This window comes from Dryobates pubescens, chromosome 9, assembly GCF_014839835.1.
Source record: "Dryobates pubescens isolate bDryPub1 chromosome 9, bDryPub1.pri, whole genome shotgun sequence".
NCBI classification, from domain to species: Eukaryota; Metazoa; Chordata; class Aves; order Piciformes; family Picidae; genus Dryobates; species Dryobates pubescens.
This window is the reverse complement of record NC_071620.1, coordinates 15,073,303-15,095,485: the sequence shown is the minus strand read 5'-3', so window position 1 is coordinate 15,095,485 and position 22,183 is coordinate 15,073,303. Positions and strand designations below refer to the sequence as shown.

General features: G+C 47.9%; 1 protein-coding gene across 1 annotated transcript in view; it reads left to right on the top strand.

The window, feature by feature from the left end:
- APCDD1 (APC down-regulated 1) overlaps positions 1 to 13,194 on the top strand; it is a 33,148-nt gene extending 19,954 nt beyond the window's left edge. The window contains exons 4-5 of the mRNA XM_009909944.2: positions 9,254 to 9,575; positions 12,737 to 13,194. Of these exons, the coding sequence (XP_009908246.2) occupies positions 9,254 to 9,575; positions 12,737 to 13,188 (774 nt within the window). The 3' untranslated portion in view covers positions 13,189 to 13,194. The remainder of the gene's footprint in view (positions 1 to 9,253; positions 9,576 to 12,736) is intronic.
- The last annotated feature ends 8,989 nt before the right edge of the window (positions 13,195 to 22,183 follow it).

Below are 22,183 nucleotides of genomic sequence, written 5' to 3'. Positions count from 1 at the left end.
GACTGGTGCTTGGGCTTTCCTTTAGCCAGGAGGTCAAAGAACAAAGTGCACAAAGACCTCTACTGCAAGAGGGGAGATAGAACAAAATGGCTGTCTTCTCTCTAGTGTCTGATGCAGGTAGTCAAACATTGCCATAGGTTGCCCAGAGAAGTGGTAGATGCCCCATCCCTGGAAACATTCCAGGGCTCCAAGCAATTTGATCTAGTTTAAAAACTGTGTAGACATGGCACTTCAGGACATTTGTTTAATGGCCATGGTGGTGTTAGGTCAACAGTTGGACTCAGTGATCTTAGAGGTCTCTTTAAACTGCAACAGTTCTATGATTCTATATCCCTGCTCAGTGTGGGGGTTGGACTAGATGACCTTCAAAGGTCCCTTCCAACCCAAACCAATCTGTGATTCTTCAAAAGTTTTTAGTGCTCTTTGTAGCTCAGTGACTCTTGAGTTATAGTGCTCTGTACTTGAGGAGCTCCCAGTGAAATGTGAGCATAAGTTAATAAGTAGATAAGAAAATCTGCAAAAAGTGTGATTTTGGAGAACAGAACCCCTTTCTTTCCAGAGCAGTGCCGCTAGGCTTCTAGAAGAAGCCAACACTTGAAGGGTTTCTTTTGTACATTACCTGCAAATGACTCTTGGTTAGGGGAATGGTGAGGGGCAGTGAAGAAAGAATATTCAGAAGCATGTTCAAATAGGTTAATTCCAGGTTTATGAACAAGGACACTGCAGCGACACCCCACAGAGATTAGCAAACAACTTCTAGCTGACACTGGTCCTTGCTGTCCTCGGCAGCACTGTTGGCTGTGGCTTCTTTGAAGATGCTTAGTGCCTACATTCTTGCTAGACGTGGGCTGAAGCAGGAGGCTGCTTCTCATCTCTGTGTGAGTCTTCCAGAGCTCGGAGTTACTAATAAACCCCTCTTTCTCTTTGATGATTTAACCACCTGTTTTGACTGGGATTAAATTAACGAGGTGGGAATTATAAAAATACAGTTGTCTGTATGTTCCTGGAAGCCCCACCCCAGCATTATGTACAAACCTGATTGAACTTATTTAGAGGCTCTGTTCAGTCGTGAATTCTACCAGGATGCTTATGGGCAACTTCAGTACAATTTAGAGAACTCAGAAAATGGAAAAGGCTAAGCCACAAAATAGCTTTACCCCACTAACAAAATCAGAGGCTAGTCAGGAGCATAGGGAGAGCCAACGAGAATGCCGACGGTACTCACCAGGACGGAACAGGAGCTTGGAGGCAGTCCCCAGGTCTCTCTTCGGTGGCAGGCTCCAGAACTGGAGGTTTCTAATCCAATGTGTGGATCACACGGCGCAAATCCAAAGGAAAAGGGACCCGCCAAAATCAAAGCGTCCTTCGAGGCAAAGTGTAGCAGCACCGTCGGAGCAACGCAAGGGAAGCCGCCCTGCCGGCCTGCGCCGGCCAGCAGCCGCCGTGTGGCGGCAGGCAGGGTCCCTGCCGCGGCAGGCAGGTCTGGGGAGCAGCCAGCTCCAGCTTCGCCGCGAATCCAGAGCCAGAGGAGAGCAAGTCCAAAACGAGCGCCGAAACTGATCCAAAAATGAGAGCCAAAGTGAGAGCGCAGACTGCTGCCTGGTCACTCTGTGTAAGATTTTCCTTGACAATGTGTCCAGTGCCAATACGTACTGGGCGCGAAGAACCCGGCCAGTCGCAGTTCCAAACCCCAGCGCGGGCTTCTCCCTCAGGTGAATACATGTGAGGAGCTTCAGCTCCCGGCGGGCGGAGTGGAGCCTTTTACCTGTCCCCCAGGGGGAGGGGAAGGCAATTTCGCGCCTTTGTCTTCCCCCATCAAACCTCCGCTGATGGAGGTGGGGGAAGGGGGGTTTGGAGCACCCCTTACCGCTACTACAGTCAGTTCAGCCACTGCACCAACAGCCTGCCCAAACACAAATAAAGTACCAGAGATCAAAATCATAGAATAGAATCACGGAAGGGACCTCCAAAGGTCATTTAGTCCAACCCCCTCTGCAGTCAGCAGGGGCATCCTCAACTAGATCAGGCTGCCCAGAGCCTGCTCGAGCCTCACTTTGAGTATCTCCAGGTGTGGTAGTTTTAGGGACAGGCCCCCAGCCACCTCCCTGGGCAGCCTGTTCCAGCATTCCACCACCCTCATAGCAGAGAACCTATTCCTAACATCCAATCTAAATCTGCTCTTTTCTAGTTTGAAACCAAAATGAATTATTCAGCCCAGCAAAATACTTCAGATCAACTAAACAAACTTACCTAAACTAGCAACACCTTCCTTGGTTTTGACATATACCCACAGCTGCTTTATCTTCTGTAAGAGGGGAGAACTTGCTGATAATATTGCTCCAAGGTTCAGAGGGATGGATTAGTTTTTAAAGCTGTAAGAAATGCATATGGCAGCTTTATTTTGGAATATTCTCTTCCTGAAGATGGGTATTCAAGCTGTCCATTCAGCTTGTCTAGGATTTTTTGTTGGTGGTCCTTCCCAAAATATTCATAGATTCATAGAATGTTTCAGGTTGAAAGAAACCTCAAAGATCATCTAGTTCCAACCCCTCTGCCATGGGCAGGGATACTCTCTACCAGACCAGGCTGCTCAAGGTTTCATCCAACCTGGCCTTGAATATCACCAGGGAGGGGGCATCCACCACCTCTATAAATTACAGAATCACAGGCTGGTAGGGATTGGAAAGGATCTCTGGAGATCATCAAGTCCAATCCACATGCTAAAACAGGGTCACCCACAGCAGGTTTCCCAGAATCACAATGGCCAGGTGGGCTTGGAATTTCTCCAGAGAAGGAGACTCCACAACCTCTCTGGACAGCCTGCTTCATGGTTCTGTCATCCTTGAAGGAAGTAAGTTTTTCCTTATGCCTTGTTAGTGTCATTTGAGTGGAATAGATGGCATGCAAGTGCCTTCATCTGAAAAAAGAAGCAGTGTTCTGCTTGTTCTTGTCTTTTACCCAGACTGAAGTTGTTTATGTGAAAGATGAACAAGACTTCAGAATTTTACCTTGTTTGTATTTATTTCAGTTTCATGCAGGGTTGTGCAACAGAACAGCCATCATAGATCAGGCAGTTGTGTAATGGTGGTGCCTTCAGATTCCTTCAGTATCTTTCCTTTCACAGGAGCAGTTAATAACAACCATTCCTCAGTATCTTAAAATATACTGTATGTGTTTGCAGATAAATCTGAGCATATCTCCACCCTTCTTCCTGCTTGCAGCTCCTCTGTCCCCCACCAAAAGCAATCCCAAACTGACAGCCCTGCAAAGGAGTTACCACTCTCTCCAGCATTTCACTTGCTTCAGGATTTTTTAATTAAAGTTTTAAATCTTTGTTATTCTTCACCCCCTTTGGCAGGCTGAGTTACAGCCATGTCAGCCATGCTTGTCAGCTCTCCAGAGCCAGCTGAAGCACGTCAGCCAGCTCAGCTTCGTATGAGCTCATGGAAAGCCTGCAAATTATCACTTTTGTGGTGGAGAGAGATTGTGGCCATTTGTTAAAGTGTTGTCCTGCTCTGCAGTTACCTGGAGTGGTGGAGGAGTGGAGCTTGGTGCTATGTTGAGCAATTCATAAAAGTGTCCTTTCAGTGGACTCTGCTGCTTGGCAGTGTGGTCGATGTGATGGAGTCTGGTAGGAGGCCAGTATCTAATGGAGTCCCTCGGGGGTCAGTACTGGGACCTGTGCTATTCAATATATTCCTCAACAAGCTGGATGAGGGAACAGAGGGCACTGTCAGCAAGTTTGGTGATGACACAAAACTGGGAGGAGTGGCTGACATGCCAGAGGGTTGTGCTGCCATTCAGTGAGACTTAGACAAGCCGGGGAGTTGGGCAGGGAGAAATTGAATGAAATTCAACAAGGGCAGGTGGAGAGTCTTGCACCTGGGAAAGAACAACCCATGAATCAGTATTGGTTGGGGACTGACCTGCTGGAGAGCAGTGAAAGGGAAAAGGACCTGGGGATCCTAGTGGTTGGGACGTTGACCATGAGCCAGCAATGTGCTCTTGTGGCCAAGTCCAGTGCTGTCCTGGGGTGTATTAGAAGGACTGTAGTTAGTGATGCCCAGTGATAGAACAAGGGGCAATGTTGAGGTATAGGAAGTTCTGTGGAAACATGAGGAAAAATTTTTTCACTGTGAGGGTGACAGAATACTGGAACAGGCTGGCCAGGGGTGTTGTGGAATCTCCTTCTCTGGAGATATTCAAGACCTGCCTGGACACAGTGTGATCTGCTGTAGGTGATCCTGCTCTAGCAGGCGGGTTGGACTGGATGATCTTTTGAGGTCCCTTCCAGTCCCTAACACTCTGTGAAAGCCATCCAACTTTTTCTGTTGAGTTGGAAGCGTTTCCCTGAACTGATGTTCTCTCAAGGGTTTCCATCCTAGCATCACCCAATTACTAACACAAAAACTTGGCCCCTGGTTTTCTTCAGTGGTGAGGTTGAAAGCATCGTGACCAGGCATGTCTCCTTCCATTCCCATCTGGCCATCCCCATGACACATGGTATTCAGGTGGGTGTGAGAGAGCATTGCTAAGCATGACTTTTCTTTTGTCTCTTCTTGAAGTCCTGGAGTATGTCCAGAGAAGAGCAACAAGGCTGGTGAGGGGGTTTAGAGGGTATGAGGAGTGGCTGTGGGAAGTGGAGTTGTTTAGCTTGGAGAAGAAGGGAAATCTTATTGCTCTCTACAACTACCTGGAAGGAGGTTGGAGTGAGGCTGGTGTTGATCTCTTCATAGTAACCAGCAATATGACAAGAGGAACTGGGTTTAAGTTGTGCCAGGGCGGGTTTAGATTGGATATTAGGAAAAATTTCTTTATTGAAAGAGTGGTGAGGTATTGGAACAGGCTGCCCAGGAAGGTGGTGGGGACACCATCACTGGAGATGTTCAAGAAGTGTGTAGATGTGGTGCTTCAGGGTACAGTTTAGTGTCATGGTAGTTGGCTTATTGTTGGACTTGATGATCTTAAAGGTCTTTTCCCACCTTGATGGTAATGATTGTTCAGTGTTTTCCCTCATAGTAATGTGTGTATTCACATGGCAGAGCTTTCCTACCTCAGCTTTTGTGACTGTTGGACTCTACAAGACCCTGGACCACTGGTTAGGTCTGTACTGCACACACAGTTTAAGCCTGAACCCATGCTTGAGAAAACCCAGTGCCTGGTCCCTCACCACATATCTCCCTGCAATGAGGATGTGCAACATGCCAAACCCAGTCACTGCCACATGGCCCATCCGGTGACACCGCATAAACAATGGGGTGCATCAAGCAAAATGTGTCCAGCAGGGCTAGGGAGGGTCTTCTCCCTCTCTACTCTGCCCTGGTGAGACCTCACCTGAAGTATTGTGTCCTGTTTTGGGCTCCCCAGCTCAAGAGAGACAGGGATCTGGAGGAGAGAGTCCAACAGAGAGCCCAACAGAGAGCCACGAGGATGATTAGGGGACTTGTGCATCTCCCCTATGAAGAGAGACTGAGATCCCTTGGGCTGTTTAGTCTTGAGAAGACTGAGAGGAGATCTGATCAATGTCTGTAAATATCTGAGGGGTGGGTGTCAAGTGCAGGGGGCCAATCTCTTTTAGATGGTGCACAGTAACAAGACAAGGAACAATGGATGAAAGCTTGAACATAGAAGGTTTCACCTCAACATGAGGAGAATCTTCTTTACAGTGGGGGTGACAGAGCACTGGAACAGGCTGCCATGGGGGGTTGCAGAGTCTGCTTCTCTGAAGACCTTCAAAACCCACCTGGAAGCATTCCTGTGTGGCCTGCCCTAAGTGATCCTGCTCTTGGCAGGGGGGTGCACTTGATGATCTCTAGAGTTCCCTTCCAACCTCTAACATTCTGTGATTCTGCACTTCTGCAATGTCAGACAAGCTGGCCATAGGATCCATATGAAAAGGGAAGCCCTTGATATAAGAGAAACCTGACCTTGGAATCAAGGTCGGGTTGGACAGAGCTCTGAGCAACCTGATCTTGTTGAAGATGTCTCTGCTGACTGCAGCGGGGCTTGGACTATATGACCTTTAAAGATCCCCTCCAACCCAAACCATTCTATGTGATTCTATATGGAGATATTACATAATTCTATATATTTTCCCAAAACAGTTTGGGAAATTGCTGTGCAATTTTAAAGACCCTGCAGGTGTAAAACAATCTCATTAGAAAACTAATTTAGTTCCCTGCTTCTCAGAATTGTCCACTTCTTTCCCTTAGCCTTTAGTGAGCTCTGAAGAGCAGCGGTCCCACATCTGCCCCAACACCAGGCCTTCTGTAACAGGAGCTTTGCCCATTGGAATGGGCTGCCCAGGGAGGTGGTGGAGTCACCATCATTGGAGGTGTTCAGGAGGAGACTTGATAGGGTGCTTGGTTGCATGGTTTAGTTGATTAGGTGGTGTTGGATGATAGGTTGAATGCGATGATCTTGAAGGTCTCTTCCAACCTGGTCTATTCTATTCTATTCTATTCTATTCTATTCTATTCTATTCTATTCTATTCTAGGAGCTGTCATAGTTTTGCATAGTTTAGCTTTACTACACACCACAACCTTCTATGCCTTTTTCTTCTTAGTGTGTCTGCTCTGCTAAATGCCAACTATTTGCAACTATAAAAGGGGACAGAGAGAGCCTGTCAGAAAACTGTCAGCACCCCAAAATCCCCCTTTTTTTTTTTCTCATTTTGTGAAAAGGAACATTTGCTTTTCAGAGAAAGAAAAAAAAGGAATACCAGAAAATAAAATGTTGCTATTTCATTTGTTGTCAACTGTATTACAGAATCACAGCATGGTGGGGGTTAGAAGGCACCACTGGAGATCTTTCCAACCCCACTCCTAAATCAGGGTCACCCACAGCAGGTTGCCCAGGATCACAATGTCCAGCAGGTTTGGAATCTCTCCAGAGAAGGAGACTCCACAACCTCTCTGGGCAGCCTGTTCTAGTGCCTTGGTACCCTCACAACAAAGAAGTTTCTCCTTTCTGTACTGTAATTTGTGCCCATTCCCTCTTGTCCTGTTGCTGGGCACCGCTGAAAAGAGTCTAGCCCCATCCTCTTGTCCCCCACCCTTTAGCTATTGATCAGCATTCATAAGGTCCCCTCTCTGGCTGCTCTTCTTTAGGTTAAACAGCCCCAGGTCTCTCAGCCTTTCCTCCTCACAGAGATGCTCCAGTCCCCTCAGCATCTTTGTGGCTACCCCTTGGAATTTCTCCAGTAGTTCCTTGTCCAGGGCAGCTCAGGATTTGTGTTTGTAACTGTACACAGCAACTGGGAAGAAGATAAAAAGAGCCTCATCCTCTCTGCTTGGCTTCCAGAGCTCTCTGACCCTGTTACCACTTCAGCTCAGGCAGCAGGAGGGAGGGATAAGGAAAAATGTTGGTGGAAATTTTCAGATCACAAACTATTTTTTCCCTGGCTACCCAGTCATAGGGCAGCAGGCATTTCAGGACTTGGTCACAGAATCACAGACTGGTAGGTGCTGGAAGGGTCCTCTGGAGGTCATCTGGTCCAAAACCCCAGCTAAAGAAGGGTCACCCACAGCAGGTTGCTCAGGATCCCATTCAGGCAGATCTGGAATCTCTCCAGAGAAAGATATTCCACAACCTCTCTGGTCAGCCTGTTCCAGTGCTCTGGCACCCACACAGCAAAGAAGTTTTTCCTCCTGTTCAGGTGGAACCTGCTTGGCTTATGCCCATTGGAAGGTGGAAGTTTCTGTATTCCAATTTGTGCCTGTTGCCCCTTGTTGTGTCACTGGGCACCACTGAAAAGAGTCTAACCTCATCCTCTTGACACCCACCCTTTAGATATTTACAAGCCTAAATACCTTCTAGCAAGACCCCAAGCATTAAACCCATGTTATTGTACACCTCAGATTATCAGAGCAGATGTTCATCCTGTCCACTGCTGCTTTTATTGCTCTTTGGTTTATGTCATGCCCAAATGAGGTTTTTATTAGAGTATTTAATAGTGTTTGGATTCAAATATGCTCTGCCTCTGTCCCCTGTTTTCTTTGAATGTCTGTTTCCAGAAAATAATCTTTCCCTGAGACCCATGGAAAGGGAGTGATTTGCAAAGCCTCAGCTTCAGTAATTAAGAGCCAAGAGAATCTGACCTAAAAAAAAAAGGCAACAGCCAAAGATAAAGTCATTGTTACACATAAATAATCATAGAATGGGTTGGGTTGGGAGGGACCTTCAAGATCAGCTAGTTCCAAGCCTCATTTTCACTCCATTATTTGTGTATCTGCTCCAAAATTACACCATAATTAAAGCAAATTGCCTCATAACAAAAACTAAATCTTTCCCTTGGATAAAAATCGTACTGAGGGAGTTGACACAGGACTGAAGAGGTCACAGAGCCAGATAAGCTACAGACAGCTCCAAAATCCCTATGTGAAGTTTTGCAGTGAGTTAACCTGGATCTTCCTTTAGTTTGCCCAAGGAGTCAAAGGCTTTTTCTGGATATTACTTGCAGCCTGGGAAGCCAATCATATCCTGGGCTGCATCAAGAGAAGTGCGGCCAGCAGGTCAAGGGAGGTGATTCTCCCGCTCTGCTCCACTCTGGTGAGACCCCACCTGGAGTACTGTGTCCAGTTCTGGAGCCCCTACTACAAGAATGATCTGGATGTGCTGGAACAAAGTGTCCAAAGAAGGGCCATGAGGATGATCAGAAGGCTGGAGCATCTCTCCCATGGAGACAGACTGAGAGTTGGGGCTTCAAGAAGACCATATTGTTGCCTTCCAGTATCTTAAGAGAGCCTACAGGAAGGCTGGTGAGGGACTGTTTAGGATGTCAGGTAGTGATAGAACTAGGGGGAATGGAGCAAAACGAGAAGTGGGTAGACTCAGGTTGGATGTTAGGAAGAAGTTCTTCACCATGAGAGTGGTGAGACACTGGAACAGATTGCCCAGGGAGGTGGTAGAAGCCCCAACCCTGGAGGCTTTTAAGGCCAGGCTGGATGTGTCTGTGAGTAACCTGATCTAGTGTGAGGAGTCCCTGCCTATGGCAGGGGGGTTGGAACTGGATGATCCTTGGGGTCCCTTCCAACCCTGATAATTCTGGATTCCAGTCAAAACGATTCTATGATTCTACATTTCAGGTGCTTGGGAGGGTGAGGGCCTGCAAGAAAACATGAAAGGGATAAGAAACGACACAACATATCCCTTAAAATGTGGAGCTGGTGTCACTTCAGCATGGAGCAGACAGCCTGATTCATTGTCCTGTCACAACCAATGCCTAACAGGTTCCTCTCTGCTTCATTTCAGAACCATGACCGCTCGTGCATTGCCTGCAGGATCATCTACAGGTCAGACGAGCACCACCCTCCCATCTTGCCCCCCAAGGCAGACCTGACCATCGGGCTGCACGGCGAGTGGGTGAGCCAGCGCTGTGAGGTGCGGCCAGAGGTCCTCTTCCTCACCCGGCACTTCATCTTCCACGACAACAACAACACCTGGGAAGGTCACTACTACCATTACTCTGACCCCATCTGCAAGCACCCCACCTTCACCATCTATGCCAAGGGGCGCTACAGCCGGGGAGTGCACTCGGCCAAAGTGATGGGCGGCACGGAGTTTGTCTTCAAAGGTAGAGTGCTTCACAGCCCTGGGGCAAGGATGGAAGGGGCCACCTAGTTATGGACCAGACCAGGGCTCACTCCTCCTGATTTGACAGTTGAGGACTTCAATGTGTCCTTTCCTGGAGTTAGTCATTTGTTGGGAAGCTCACAGGGGTTGTGTGAATGCTCAGCCAAGCTGTACAGCTGCACCATGCTTTACACCGCCAAAGCGACGCTGCGTCCAGTTCTGGTGCCCCCATCACAAGAAGGGCACAGAGCTGTTGGAGCAAGTCTGGAGGAGGGCAACAAAGATGATCCAAGGGATGGAACACCTCTGCTATGAGGACAGGCTGCGAGAGCTGGGGTTGTTCAGCCTAGGGAAGAGAAGACTCTGAGGGGACCTTGTAGCTGCCTTATAATACCTGAAAGGAGCCTACAGGAAGGCTGGAGAGGGACTTTTCATAAGGGTGTCTAGCAAAAGGACAAGAAGAAATGGTTTGAAGCTGAGGGAGAGTAGGTTGCGACTGGATCTTAGGAAGAAGTTCTTTAGTATGAGGGTAGTAAGGATCTGGAACAGGCTGCCGAGGGGGATTCCTTCCTGGGTGGGGTTCAAGGCTTGACTGGATGAGGCCTTGAGCAGCTGAGTCTAGTTGTGAGGCATCCCTGCCCATGACAGGAAGGTTAGAGTGGATTATCTCTAAGGCTTCTTCCAACCTAAGCCATTTTATGATTCTGTGAGTATTCATTTGAGTCAGGGATCTTTAACAGCACTAGAAAACAAGAGATCACATCACTAAGGCTTGGAGTCCAGTGGACAGACTTCAAGCATGTAAGCAAAGTGTCTGAAATAAGATCTGTATCCTAGGGCTCCTTCAGCAGGGAGACCAAAGCCTTCAGAAGGCATTTCAGGATGGTATAAATAATTTTCTGGTGAAGACAGGTAAAGCAGTGTGGTGGCTTGACCCAGGCTAGACTGCAGCTGCCCATAAAAGCTTCCTTGTCACATCCCTCCTCAGCTGGACAGGGGAGAGAAAATACAACAAAGACTCCTGGGTTGAGATAAGGGCAGGGAGATCACTCAGCCACTCAGCAATTAACCAGCATGGGCTAAGCAGACTCAGCTTGGGGAAATTAGTTTAATTTATTACCAAGCAAATCAGAGAAGGGGAATGAGAAATAAAAACTAAATCTAGAAACACCTTCTCTCCACCCTTCCCTTCTTCCTGGGCTCAACTTCACTCCCAGTTCCTCTGCTTCCTCTCCCCAAGTCATACAGGGGGATGGGGAATGGGTATGTGGTCAGTTCATCACACAGTCTCTGCTGCTCCTTCCTCCTCAGCAGGGAAGCCTCCTCACACTCTTCTCCCACAGGAGACAGTCCTCCACAAGCTTCTCCAATGTGAGTCCTTCCCACAGGCTGCAGTTCTTCATGAACTGCTCTAGCCAGGGTCCTTTCTGTGGAGTCACAAGTCCTGCCGGCAAACCTGCTCAAGCATGGACTCCTCTCTCCACAGGGCCACAGGGCCACAGGTCCTGTCAGCGTGGGCTTCCCATGAGGTCACAACATCCTTCAGGCATCCACCTGCTCCAGGGTAGGGGATCCTCCATAGGCTGCAGGTGGATAGAATCTGCTCCAACATCAACCATCATGGGCTGCAGGTGGACAGCCTGCCTCACCATGGTTTTCAGCACAGGCTGCAGGGAAATTCCTGCTCTGGCACCTAGAACACCTTTTCCCCATCCTTCATCACTGACCTGGTGTCTGCAGAGTTGTTTCTCTCACATAGGTCACATAGGAAGATGACACAGCTGTGATGCTTTCCAGATTTTCCAATTGGAACTAATGATTTCATTAGCTTTGTGGGGGAACAGATGTTTAAAATGATGACAAATGCTTTATAAACAGCCCTGCTTGTGGATGGATACAGATGGCAATAAAACATGAGCCGAGTTTTATTGCTTCCTCTTTTATCTGTCCTCTCACATAACCAATCAGGGTTTATCTGTAAAGAATTGTCTGGGATTGATGAAGAGAGGAGGGGAGATGAGGAGAGGGGACACTGGGGAGACCTAGTAGCTGGAAAGAGACTGTTTAGAAATGCCTGCAGTGATAAGACAAAGGGCAATGGTTTGAAATTAGAGAAGAGTAGATTTAGATTGGACATTAGGAGCAAGTTCATTTACCATGAGGGTGGTGGAACACTGGAACATGTTGCCCAGGGAGGTAATTGAGGCCAAATCTCTGGAGGTATTCAAGGTCAGGCTCAGCAAGTCTCTGGGCTGTTCTCTAGTGGAGAATGTCCCGGCTCACTGCAGGGAGGTTGGACTAGATGACCTTTGGGAGGTCTCTTCCAACCCAAGCCATTCTATCATAGAATCAACAAGGTTGGAAAAGACCTCAAAGATCATCAAATCCAACCTGTCAGCCAAGACCTCATGCCTACTAGACCATGGCACCAAGTGCCACGTCCAGTCCCCTCTTGAACACCTATCCCCTCTTGAACACCTGATTCTGTGAAAAGCTCTGGTTAATCTCTGGCTGAGAGATGTGGCCATCAGGTTTTCTTCAGAGCAGTTGTGTGTGTTGTGTGTGAGAAGGAGTTATGTCAGAGCTGCAACATGATGCAAACAGATTTGCTGGTCACACCTGTGATGTGGAAACCTGTTTTAAACGTGGTCAATCCCGACTGGACAGGGTGTGTGCCAATACATGTGTCGTCTTTGCTTTTTTATATATAGAATCAGAGAACCATTTTGGTTGGAAAAGGTCTCTAAGAGCATTGACCATTCTCTTAACTTACTAATTCTGGTGCCAAACTGGTGCTCAACACCACATCTCTGCATCTTTCAAACTCCTCCAGGGATGGGGATTCAACCACCTCACCATGGAAAGCCTGTTCCAGCATTTGAAAGCCCTTTCAGTGAATAAGTTTCTTGTTATACCCAACCTAAACCTTCCCTGGTGCAACTTGAGGCCATTTCCTCTTGTCTTATATGACTTGTTGCTTGGGAGAAGAGACCAAGCCCCACCTTGCTACAACCACCTTCCAGGGAGCTGTAGAGAGTGAGAAGCTCTCCCCTGAGCCTCCATTGCTCCAGACTAAACCACCTCAGCTGCTCCTCCTCAGAACTGTCCTCCAGACCAGTTGTTTGTCTCTCTGCTGACACCTCCTCTCTTCTTCTCTCACAGTGAACCACATGAAGGTCACCCCCATGGATATCTCCACCGCCTCGCTGCTCAACGTCTTCAACGGGAACGAGTGTGGGGCGCAGGGCTCGTGGCAGGTGGGGGTTCAGCAGGACGTCACCCACACCAATGGCTGCATGGCGCTGGGCATCCGCCTGCCGCACACCGAGTACGAGATCTTCAAGATGGAGCAGGACGCCCGCGGCCGGTACCTGCTCTACAACGGCCAGAGACCCAGCGACGGCTCCAGCCCCGACCGGCCTGAGAAGAGAGCCACCTCCTACCAGATGCCTTTGATTCAATGTGCTTCATCAGTACCCAGACCTGAAGAGTCACCAGAGGAGAATAAAATCAGGCTGTACAGCAGCGGGGCGCCAGAAGAACAGCCCAGCAGCCCAGCCCTTGCTCTGTTGCTGTTGGTTTGTACTGTGTCATACTGGGACGTCCTCAGATAGAAATGAGCACGCACACAAAACATCACAAAACCAAACCCACCTGATTTTTTCATGACTACAAAGCCAAGGATTCCACCAGACTGGGGGTTGTTTTGCTTCTCCAAGAAAGGGACATTTATTTTCTTGATGCACTTGAATGCCTGAGAACTGTTGTTCTGTTCCTTACTTCCCCCCACCTCCCTCTCCTCCTCGAATCACGAACGGCACTCGTTTGATGTTTGTGCTTTGAACTTCATCCAGTCTGATCCCTGGCCTGACATGACTGCACAAAAGTAATTGCACTTTAGGACTGCAGAGATTTTTTTATTTTTGGGTGGGGAGAGGGAGGGAGTCCCCTTTTATGGTTATTTGATAACTGCTGGGGTGAATGTTATGATCCTGCTTCCATCTCTTACCACTGTGGTACTCTTCTCCCTTGTGCCCCTGTTCCTCATCTGAATTTAGCTCTGGGGAAGGGCTCAGTGTCATGCCTGCGCCAGGAGAGCGGCTTCCCCCTCTGACTTCACAGCCCTGATGTGTAGAGAAGGAGGAAACCCACAAGGATTTGTCTTGGCATAATCTCAACAAGAAGAAACAGCACATCAACAGCCCCTCTGTTCAGATAGCGCTGAAGGGGCTGATCCTGCTAATTAAAAAAAATACTCCCAGTAATTGGAGCTCTTTTTACAATCATTAAGTTGTAAAAATAACTGATGGTGGCAGCTCTTCTCATTCCCTTTCCATAGCTTTGAGGCTTTCCTTTGTATCCAGGGAGCAGTTACAACCAAGCCCCCTCCAAGCCAGGCAGAAGCAGTGTTTTTCTGCCTGGCCTGTGCAGTGCAGGTGAGCTGCTGATACAAGGCTGCAGGAACTCTGTCTGCTTCCACATTCCTGAGACCTTCCACACTCCCCACGTGGTGTTTGTGCCCTGGATTTTGTGTCAACCAGGTGGGCAAAGTAGATAAGTGGTGTCTAATGTGTTCTGCAACCCTGCTGAGCAGTGTGTTCTTAGGGATGTGATCTCATGTAGGAACAAAGAAAGGGTTTCAGAAGCAACCAGACCATAGCCCCTAGTAGAGCAAGTGAGGAGCTGGAAACAGCCCCTCATCCATCTGATGGAGGAAGACCAGCCTAGTCTTACCTGAGGGAGGAGCAAGACTTGCACAGATGGTGCCACATCCTCCCTTTACTGCTTGCTGTACTCTCCCAAAACACACTATGGTTTCAAGGAGCTTAAATTGGCTTGGGTTTGGGGTGACACCACTGAGAAAGTAAGACAGGCACAACCTTCCGAGAGCATTCTTCAGGGTCCTGCCCTGGAAACCTTCATGACAAAGGTCCTTGTGTGCCCTGAGGCAAATGGGAGCAGTGGGAGATACTTAAGGCCACCATGGAGGTACAAGCTCAGAAATCAACCACAGTCCCCTGTTTTAAAGGGAATGCGCTGAGGGCATGGCTTAGCCTTGAGGCATTTGGGCTGCGTCTTTTACTGGTACTCATGTTTTGGGTCACAGGAGGAGCAGGGACCTGTGTAAGATACATCAAGTGCAAGGTCCTAGCATTTCTTCATTAGTATCAACAGCTTCTAGTGGCCCAGTCCAGTACTATGTGAGAAAAAACCTTTAATGGGTTATTTTCAGCATTGCAGGGAAAATATGTCTAGAATGAAGGTGTTCCAGCTGCCCACTCTGTGCTGTCTGCTAGAGCAAAGGCTTCTTTGAAAACTTCAGTGTGGACCTTGCTAGCAAAACCACAGCAAAAACCCACTTCGGCAGCAAATGGCTATGCTCAGCTCCCTACCTCCTCAAAAGCCATGCCTTCTGCACAGGCTTTCCAAGCTGATATCAGCCTTGGATGTGAATTTTCTCAGAGCTGGAACAATAGTCATGCACCTGGGTTTTGAGACAGCAGGAGGAAGGGGAGAAGGAACAGTTGTAAACTCAAAGACAGGTCAGATCACATTTCTCTCCTCATGACAGATGAAAAGTCACAGAAAACACATAAGTCAGGCGTGGTGCTCAGGATGGCTCAGTAATGACCTGAGAAAGTGTTCCTCCAGAACCTGATACCAGGTTCTCCTTCAGCCTGCTGCAAGAAGCTGAAAGCCAAGTCACCAGGGTAAATCAAGCCCTGTGAACAGCTGCTCTGAGCAGCAGCTCCTGATGGTTTATCTGCACCATGCAAGCAAACCTATGTGAAAAGTCAGTTCTGGATCAGGCAGCAGGAGCACAGTTTTAACAAGGGAGTCAAGAAGACGACGTGATGCCACTGGAAGGCATCTAGGAACTAGGATGGAGTTTGGATTTCCCCAGCTGGACTTGAGTTTTATATTCAGCATTTTTCCAACTGAGTTCCTGAGCTATTGCAGTCAAACAAGTCCCTGAAATACCACCTTGTTTTCTGACTTCTGTTTGAGATCTCACAGCAGGAAAGAACTCATCATAGCTTTCTATTTATGAGACTGATGTTCCTTAGATCACACCAGACAAGCTTCTTCCACCAGCATCAGTCACTCCCACATGAGATGGTCCTGTCTCTGGAAAGATATCAATAGCCAAGAGTTGTTGGACCCTTTTCCTTCCCTATGCAAGTGCCAAACACCTGAAACCCACACATGGTGATGATGCAGGAACTGAATCAGAGAGCAAAGGAGCTGCTCCCCAGCTTTGGAGTCATCAGGTCAATGAGCTACAGGTTACTTGTGGTTTGTGGCCCCTCTCTTAAGTTGCCCAACATCAGAAATGTGACAGCAGTTTCAAGAGAAAGATCTGTCAAGTTCTCACCTCTAAAAAGTATATTTATGCCTCAACTCCTTTGAACCACAGACACAAAGGCCTAATTTCTCCACGGCTTGGAGTTAGGTTCAGTGCAAAATGTACACAGTGGCCAAGAGATGCATTTTGTTTTTCCCTTATCACCCTGAGATAGTTAAAGGAGGAGTATTTATAAAAGACCCCTCATAATGCCTTACAAATCTGACTGGGGACACCTCTGGTTTCTTTGTAGTGCTGACCACAAGTGGTATTGTATGATCTGGGTTCTCAGCAGGTGCTACACAAACTTCCCTCTCTGTGCCTACATACTGTTATTTCATTTTCCTATTAGCCAGTACAAGTCAAGTTGGACAAAGATGAAGTCAGTCTCTGGAGTGTTTCATTTATTTTCCAAGCCCCACTGTCTGCAAGGCTTGTCCTAGGTTTAGAGGCACAGCCCTAGGAGCTAAGCTGCCTTCATCTTTTGGTGTAACCATGCACTAAATCAGCTGCTGCACAGCACTGTCCTCATTCGTCACCCAGTAGAGTCCATGCAGTTTGTTTCTTCAACGTGACAGCCCTGGTTGCTGAAGAAGTTCAGCTGCAAGTGGTTTAGCAGTGCAAGACCTAGAAACTGAGTGGTTTGTCCCATAGTGAAATGCAGAAGCCTTAAAAAAATGAAGCTATGAACATTGGTGTCTTCAGGAACTGCCAATGTTGCCAGGACAGGGGAAAGGTTTTCCCTCAGTAACATCCTTTTCAAGGAGGCACCTGGCAGAAGAAATGGAAACCTGAAGAAGTTCACAGAATCACACAGCAGTGAGGGTTGGAAGGGACCTCTGGAGATCATCTAGTCCAACCCCCTTGCTAAAGCAGGCTGCCCAGGATCACAAAGTCCAGGTGGGTTTGGAGTCTCTCTAGAGAAGATTCCACAACCTCTCGGGGCAGCCTGCTCCAGTGCTCTGGCACCCTCGAAGGACAGAAGTTTTTTCCCTATGTTCAGGTGGAACTTCTCCTTGTGTTTAGATGGAAGTTCTTGAACAAATTGTTTTCACAGGTTCTATTTAATAGGACAAAAGGGATCAGAAAAAGGAGCTCAAACCAAGTGCTCTTGCCGTGTCTCTATCCCCTTCACACACTGTGCCTGCTGCCCTGGGGTAGAATGTCATTTCTATGACCAGAAGTCCGTATTTTAGATATAAATGTCTGTCTTGCTTGAGTTGGAGTGTGCTGGCTTAAAGAGTGCAGGATTTAAAAAGAAAACAAATCTGGTTTATTTTTGTAAACTTATAGGAAGAGATTTTTTCCTTTTTTGGTTTTTGTTTTTTTTTTTTTCTTCTCAGCTATGTTCCAGATTAAACTGCCAGGGAAGTTTAAGCACTTGTTAAACTATTGATTGAAATAAAGGAAAAGGAAAAAAAAAAAAAGCTTAACTGAAAAAAAAAAAAAAGGTGGTTTTTTGTTTTGCCTCCTATGCTGTTTCATTGACCTCTTGCCTGTAAAGGATGATCACTGTCTCAGAAAGCAATACCCCAAAAATCCCTCTGTTGAGGAACTTGTGAACTAAAAAACCCCTCACTTCTTACAGAACCACAGAATCAACCAGGTTGGAAAAGGCCTTTGAGATCATCAAGTCCAACCTATCTACCTAACCTAAACTTCCCCTGGCGTATCTTGAGACTGTGTCCTCTGCTTCTGGTGCTGGTTGCCCAGGGGAAGAGACCAACCCCCTCCTGGCTACAACCACCTTTCAGGTAGCTGTAGACAGCAATAAGGTCTCCCCTGAGCCTCCTCTTCTCCAGGCTAAACAACCCCAGCCCCCTCAGCCTCTCCTCATACAACTTGTGCTCCAGACTCCTCACCAGCCTTGTTGCCCTTCTCTGGACATGTTTGAGCATCTCAACATCTTTCTTAAACTGAGGGACCCAGAACTGGATGCACCAGAAAACTGGGTGGCGTTTGGTGTCTGGGGTTTGTTTTTTTGGTTGGTTGGTTGGTTTGTTTGTTTGTTTTGGTTGGTGGTTTTTTGTTTGGTTTTGGGGGTTGGTTTGTTTGGTTTTTGGTTTGGTTGTTTGGGGTTTTTTTTATCCTTGAGAACACCTCGGTGTGAAGAGCTCTGATAGACAGAGCTGGGATAATTTGGATTTCACAGCACATCTTCAGGTTGTCTGAATAAAGTAGAGGCCAGAAGTGCCCAGGGAGTAATGATGGTGTTGGCTTGCAAGGACGGTGCAGCAGAGCAGCTGTGTTGGGACAAAGGGTGTGGATCAACACAAACCAGGGGGGGCTTTATACACAAGGTAGAAGCAATCCAACCAGCATTACTATTCTGCTCTTCCATCTCAACTGCTTTAAAGGGCCTCCACCTGGGTGAGGGAGCAAGGAGAGATTAGAAAGGACCCTCTAAAAGGAAGAAAACCTGAAATGTAGAAGGGAAGCAAGACACAGGGTATGAAAAGCTCAGTGCTGTGAGGTTTCACTCCTGCCCCACTTATGTACAGAAAAACAGGTGAAATGCAGTCAGACCTCCACCATCACCCCCCAAAGCTTTGGAGATGACCAGTTTTGAGTTTTCAGCAGTGACTCAGCAGATCCCTGTAAGATGAGCTGGGTTTTCAGGAAGCACACCCTAAATTACAAGCTACTCCAAGTGCAGTAGCCACAGGCTGTGAAGACGTGGCCTCCCAGCCATACAAAGCACTGGGTAGGGATGAATCCAGGCATAAATAGATTCTACATGGCATAATTTACTCACTCCTGACAGAACAGGGAAGGTTGGGCTATAAAACCCAGCACCACTCATTCTGGATTTTATTGTTTTGTTGGCTTTCCCTCTTACTACAGGTATTTGCCAAGATTATTTTTTCTTCCCTTCTAGTCTCCTCCTCTGCTGCAGTTACTGCTGATTTTCTTCTCCGCTCTTTGCTGCCAGCAATAAAAAAATAAGATTAAGAAACAGAATTTCCACTTCACTGCTGAATCACAGAATGTTAGGGGTTGGAAGGGACCTCCAGAAATCAAGTAGTCCAATCCCCCTGCCAAAAGAGGATCACGTAGGGAAGGCCACACAGGAACGTGTCCAGGTGGGTTTTGAAGGTTTCCTCCACAACCACTCTAGACAGCCTGTTCCAGGGCTACATCACCCTCACCATAAAGAACTGTCTTCGTGTATTGAGGCGGAATCTCCTGTGTTCCAGCTTGTACCTGTTGTTCCTTGTCCTATCACTGGGCACCACCAAAAAGAGCCTGGCACCTTCACACTGACAGCCACCCCTCAGACTTTCCTAGACATTAATAAGATCCCCTCTCAGCCTTCTCTTCTCCAGGCTAAACAGCCCCAGGTGTCTCAGTTTTTCTTCACAGGCGAGATGTTCAAGTCCCACAATCATCCTTGTAGCTCTCTACAGGACTCTCTCCAGCAGATCCTTGTCTCTTGCACTGGGGAGCCCAAAAGTGGACACAGTATTCCAGGTTTGGTCTCACCAGGGTAGAGTAGAGGGGGAGGAGAACCAGGTGGGTCTCCTGTGAGGGATATAGCTGCAAGGGATCAAACCATGAGTAGCCTCAACAGCTAAAGAAACAGTACTCCTGGACTGGCATCAAGCACCTTCTCCCCATCTCTTCTTTGCCACAGTCTGCAGCAGGGTATAGAACCAGTCCATCAGATGGGTTCTAGCTGTGGAGGTACCAAGCCCCAAAACCAGTAGTCAAAATCATTGGTTCAGGTAGGGAGAGCCCTTTAAGATGATCAAGTCCAGCCATTAACCCAGCACCACAAAGCTCACCACTAAACCACATTGCTCAGCACCACAACTACATGTATTTTAAATACCTCCACCACTTCCCTGAGCAGCTTGTTCCTGTGAGGCTGCTGGAGCACTGGGACAGGCTGCCCAGAGAGGTTGTGGAGACTCCTTTCTGGGAGAGCTTCCAAACCTGCCTGGACATTGTGATCCCGGGTAACCTGCTCCGGGTGACCCTGTTTTGTCATGGGGGTTGGACTAGATGATCTCCAGGTCCCTTTCAACCCCTGCTATTCTATGATTCTGTGCAAAGTTCTCCCCTCAGTCTCCTTTTCTCCAGGCTAAACAACCCCAGTTCCCTCTGCTGCTCCTCACTAGGCCTGTTTTCCAGACCCTTCACCAGCTTTGTTGTCCTTCTCCAGACATGTTCTAGCCCATCGATGTCCTTCTTGCAGCGAGGGGCCCCAAAAGACCTGTTCTTCAGTCCCATTACCACCTCCACTGCCCTTTTCTGGACACCCTCCAGCCCCTCAAGGTCCTTCTTGGAGTGAGGGGCCCATAACTGAACCCAGTATTCGAGGTGCAGCCTCACCAGAGCTAAGTACAAAGGGACAAGACGGGTAACTCCTGTGTGTCTTCCATTAATTGCAACTGTCTGTGACCAGCGCCTCGGCACGGATCCCAGCATGGATGTCCCACGGGATCCATCGTCGGGCGGTGGTTGGGGCGCAGGGACCGGCGGCGGGAGGCCGGGGAGACGTTGCCATCTGGTGGCTAAAATCTGCTCAGCAGCCACTTTCCTGCCACTTTTCCCCTCAGGATAAGGGGAGTAGAGGGCGAGGAAACCAACGCCGGCAAGAGTTTAAGGGTCAGTTCCCTTTATGGAGACCAGGAAGCAGCAGCAGCTGAGCCGAGGCCAGGCGTGCCCGGTCTGATTACAGCCATTAATTTAGACCACTTGAGGGGGTAAGAGTAGTAAAGATGGAGTAGAGGAGTGCAAGGGGGACACCTTTCAACCTCCATTTCTCATGAAAGGCAGGGAGGATCAGCAGATCTTGGGTAACCAGAAGACATATCTTGATCCTGAAGCCAGTTTCTTCACCGTACCCATGGGTTTTTGCACCCAGACAATAAAACCTACACACAGTTTGGTGACATTTACAAATCTTCCCTGAGGATCACACCAATACTATAATTTCATTCCACCTGATGTTCTCTCCTCACCACCATCCATGTGAGCAAGAGAAAAGGAATCGCAGAAGCAACACTGAGATCTGAAGTTACGTTTTCAAGAGTTAAGAAACACCAAAATGAAGCTTTGCACCCCCACCCCCCACCCCCTGAAGCCACCACTGCAGCCCCTCCTGTGTACCCAGCACCATATAATAGGGGCAAAGCTTTGTGAACCTACACAACGTGCACTAAAGGGATTCCTTTCCCACATTCTCAAAGGGATACTGGAGTAATGAGATGTAAATGCACAGCTCTTCAGTACTTCAGCCATGGAATTAGCACTGTTTTTAATGAGGAATACCACACATTCCCTAAAACTGATACAAGGGCTACATAAGACTCTCAAACACACACTACATGCTAACAAAATATTACTGATTTTTGCCAGATGCTTTAAATCTGGTATTATTATTATGTCACTCCAGGAGTGACTGCTTTAGCTTCCATTACTCCAACCAGGAATAGGAGATAACTATATCCTGTAAGTGACAGGATCAGGGAAAGGCTTTAAGCTTCAGAAGGGCAGGTTTAGACTGGATATTAGGAAGAAATTCTTTGCAGTGAGGGTGGTGAGACACTGGAACAGGTTGCCTAGGGAGGTTATAGGTGCTCCCTCCCTGGAAATGTTCAAGGCCAAACTGGATGAGGCCTTGAGCAACCTGGACTAGTGGAAGGTGTCCCTGCCCATGGCAGTAGGGTTGGAGTAGATATCTCTGAGGTCCCTTCCATCCTAAGCCATTCTATGATTCTACAGTCTTGCGTCAGCATCCTCCTGCTTCTCTTTAAAGGTCGCATCAACACCCACCTATGTTCAGAGTGCAGTTAGGGGCATGGTTGGACAAGATAGTTCCCATTTGGCATGAAGGAAGGAAGTTTTTCTGCACCCAAAAAATGGCATTTTAAAAGTAACTCAAAAATGAGGAGCAGCTAAAGGAGCAAAGTGGGTTAGAAGTAACTGAAGCAATCACAAATGTATGACACAAGATAAAGCCCTGTAGTAACCCAGCTCCACCATAACCAGTTTGCATGTTGGCACATCAGCACCCCAGAAAGTTTTGTGATCCCAGATCAGACACAAACATGAACATAGAGACACCTACAGAGGTTTTGCATAACCCTCTTCTAACACCTGCCCACGGGGGAATTAACGTTTGCATGCCTTACCTCACCTGAGCAGAGTACTGGAGGACCTGGATCATGCATTGCTTTGTCTCTGCTGCACTCCCAGAGCTGAAGCCAAGGAGATCAGGAGGTCCCTGTACATCTGCCACTGGTTAAGTTGCTGTA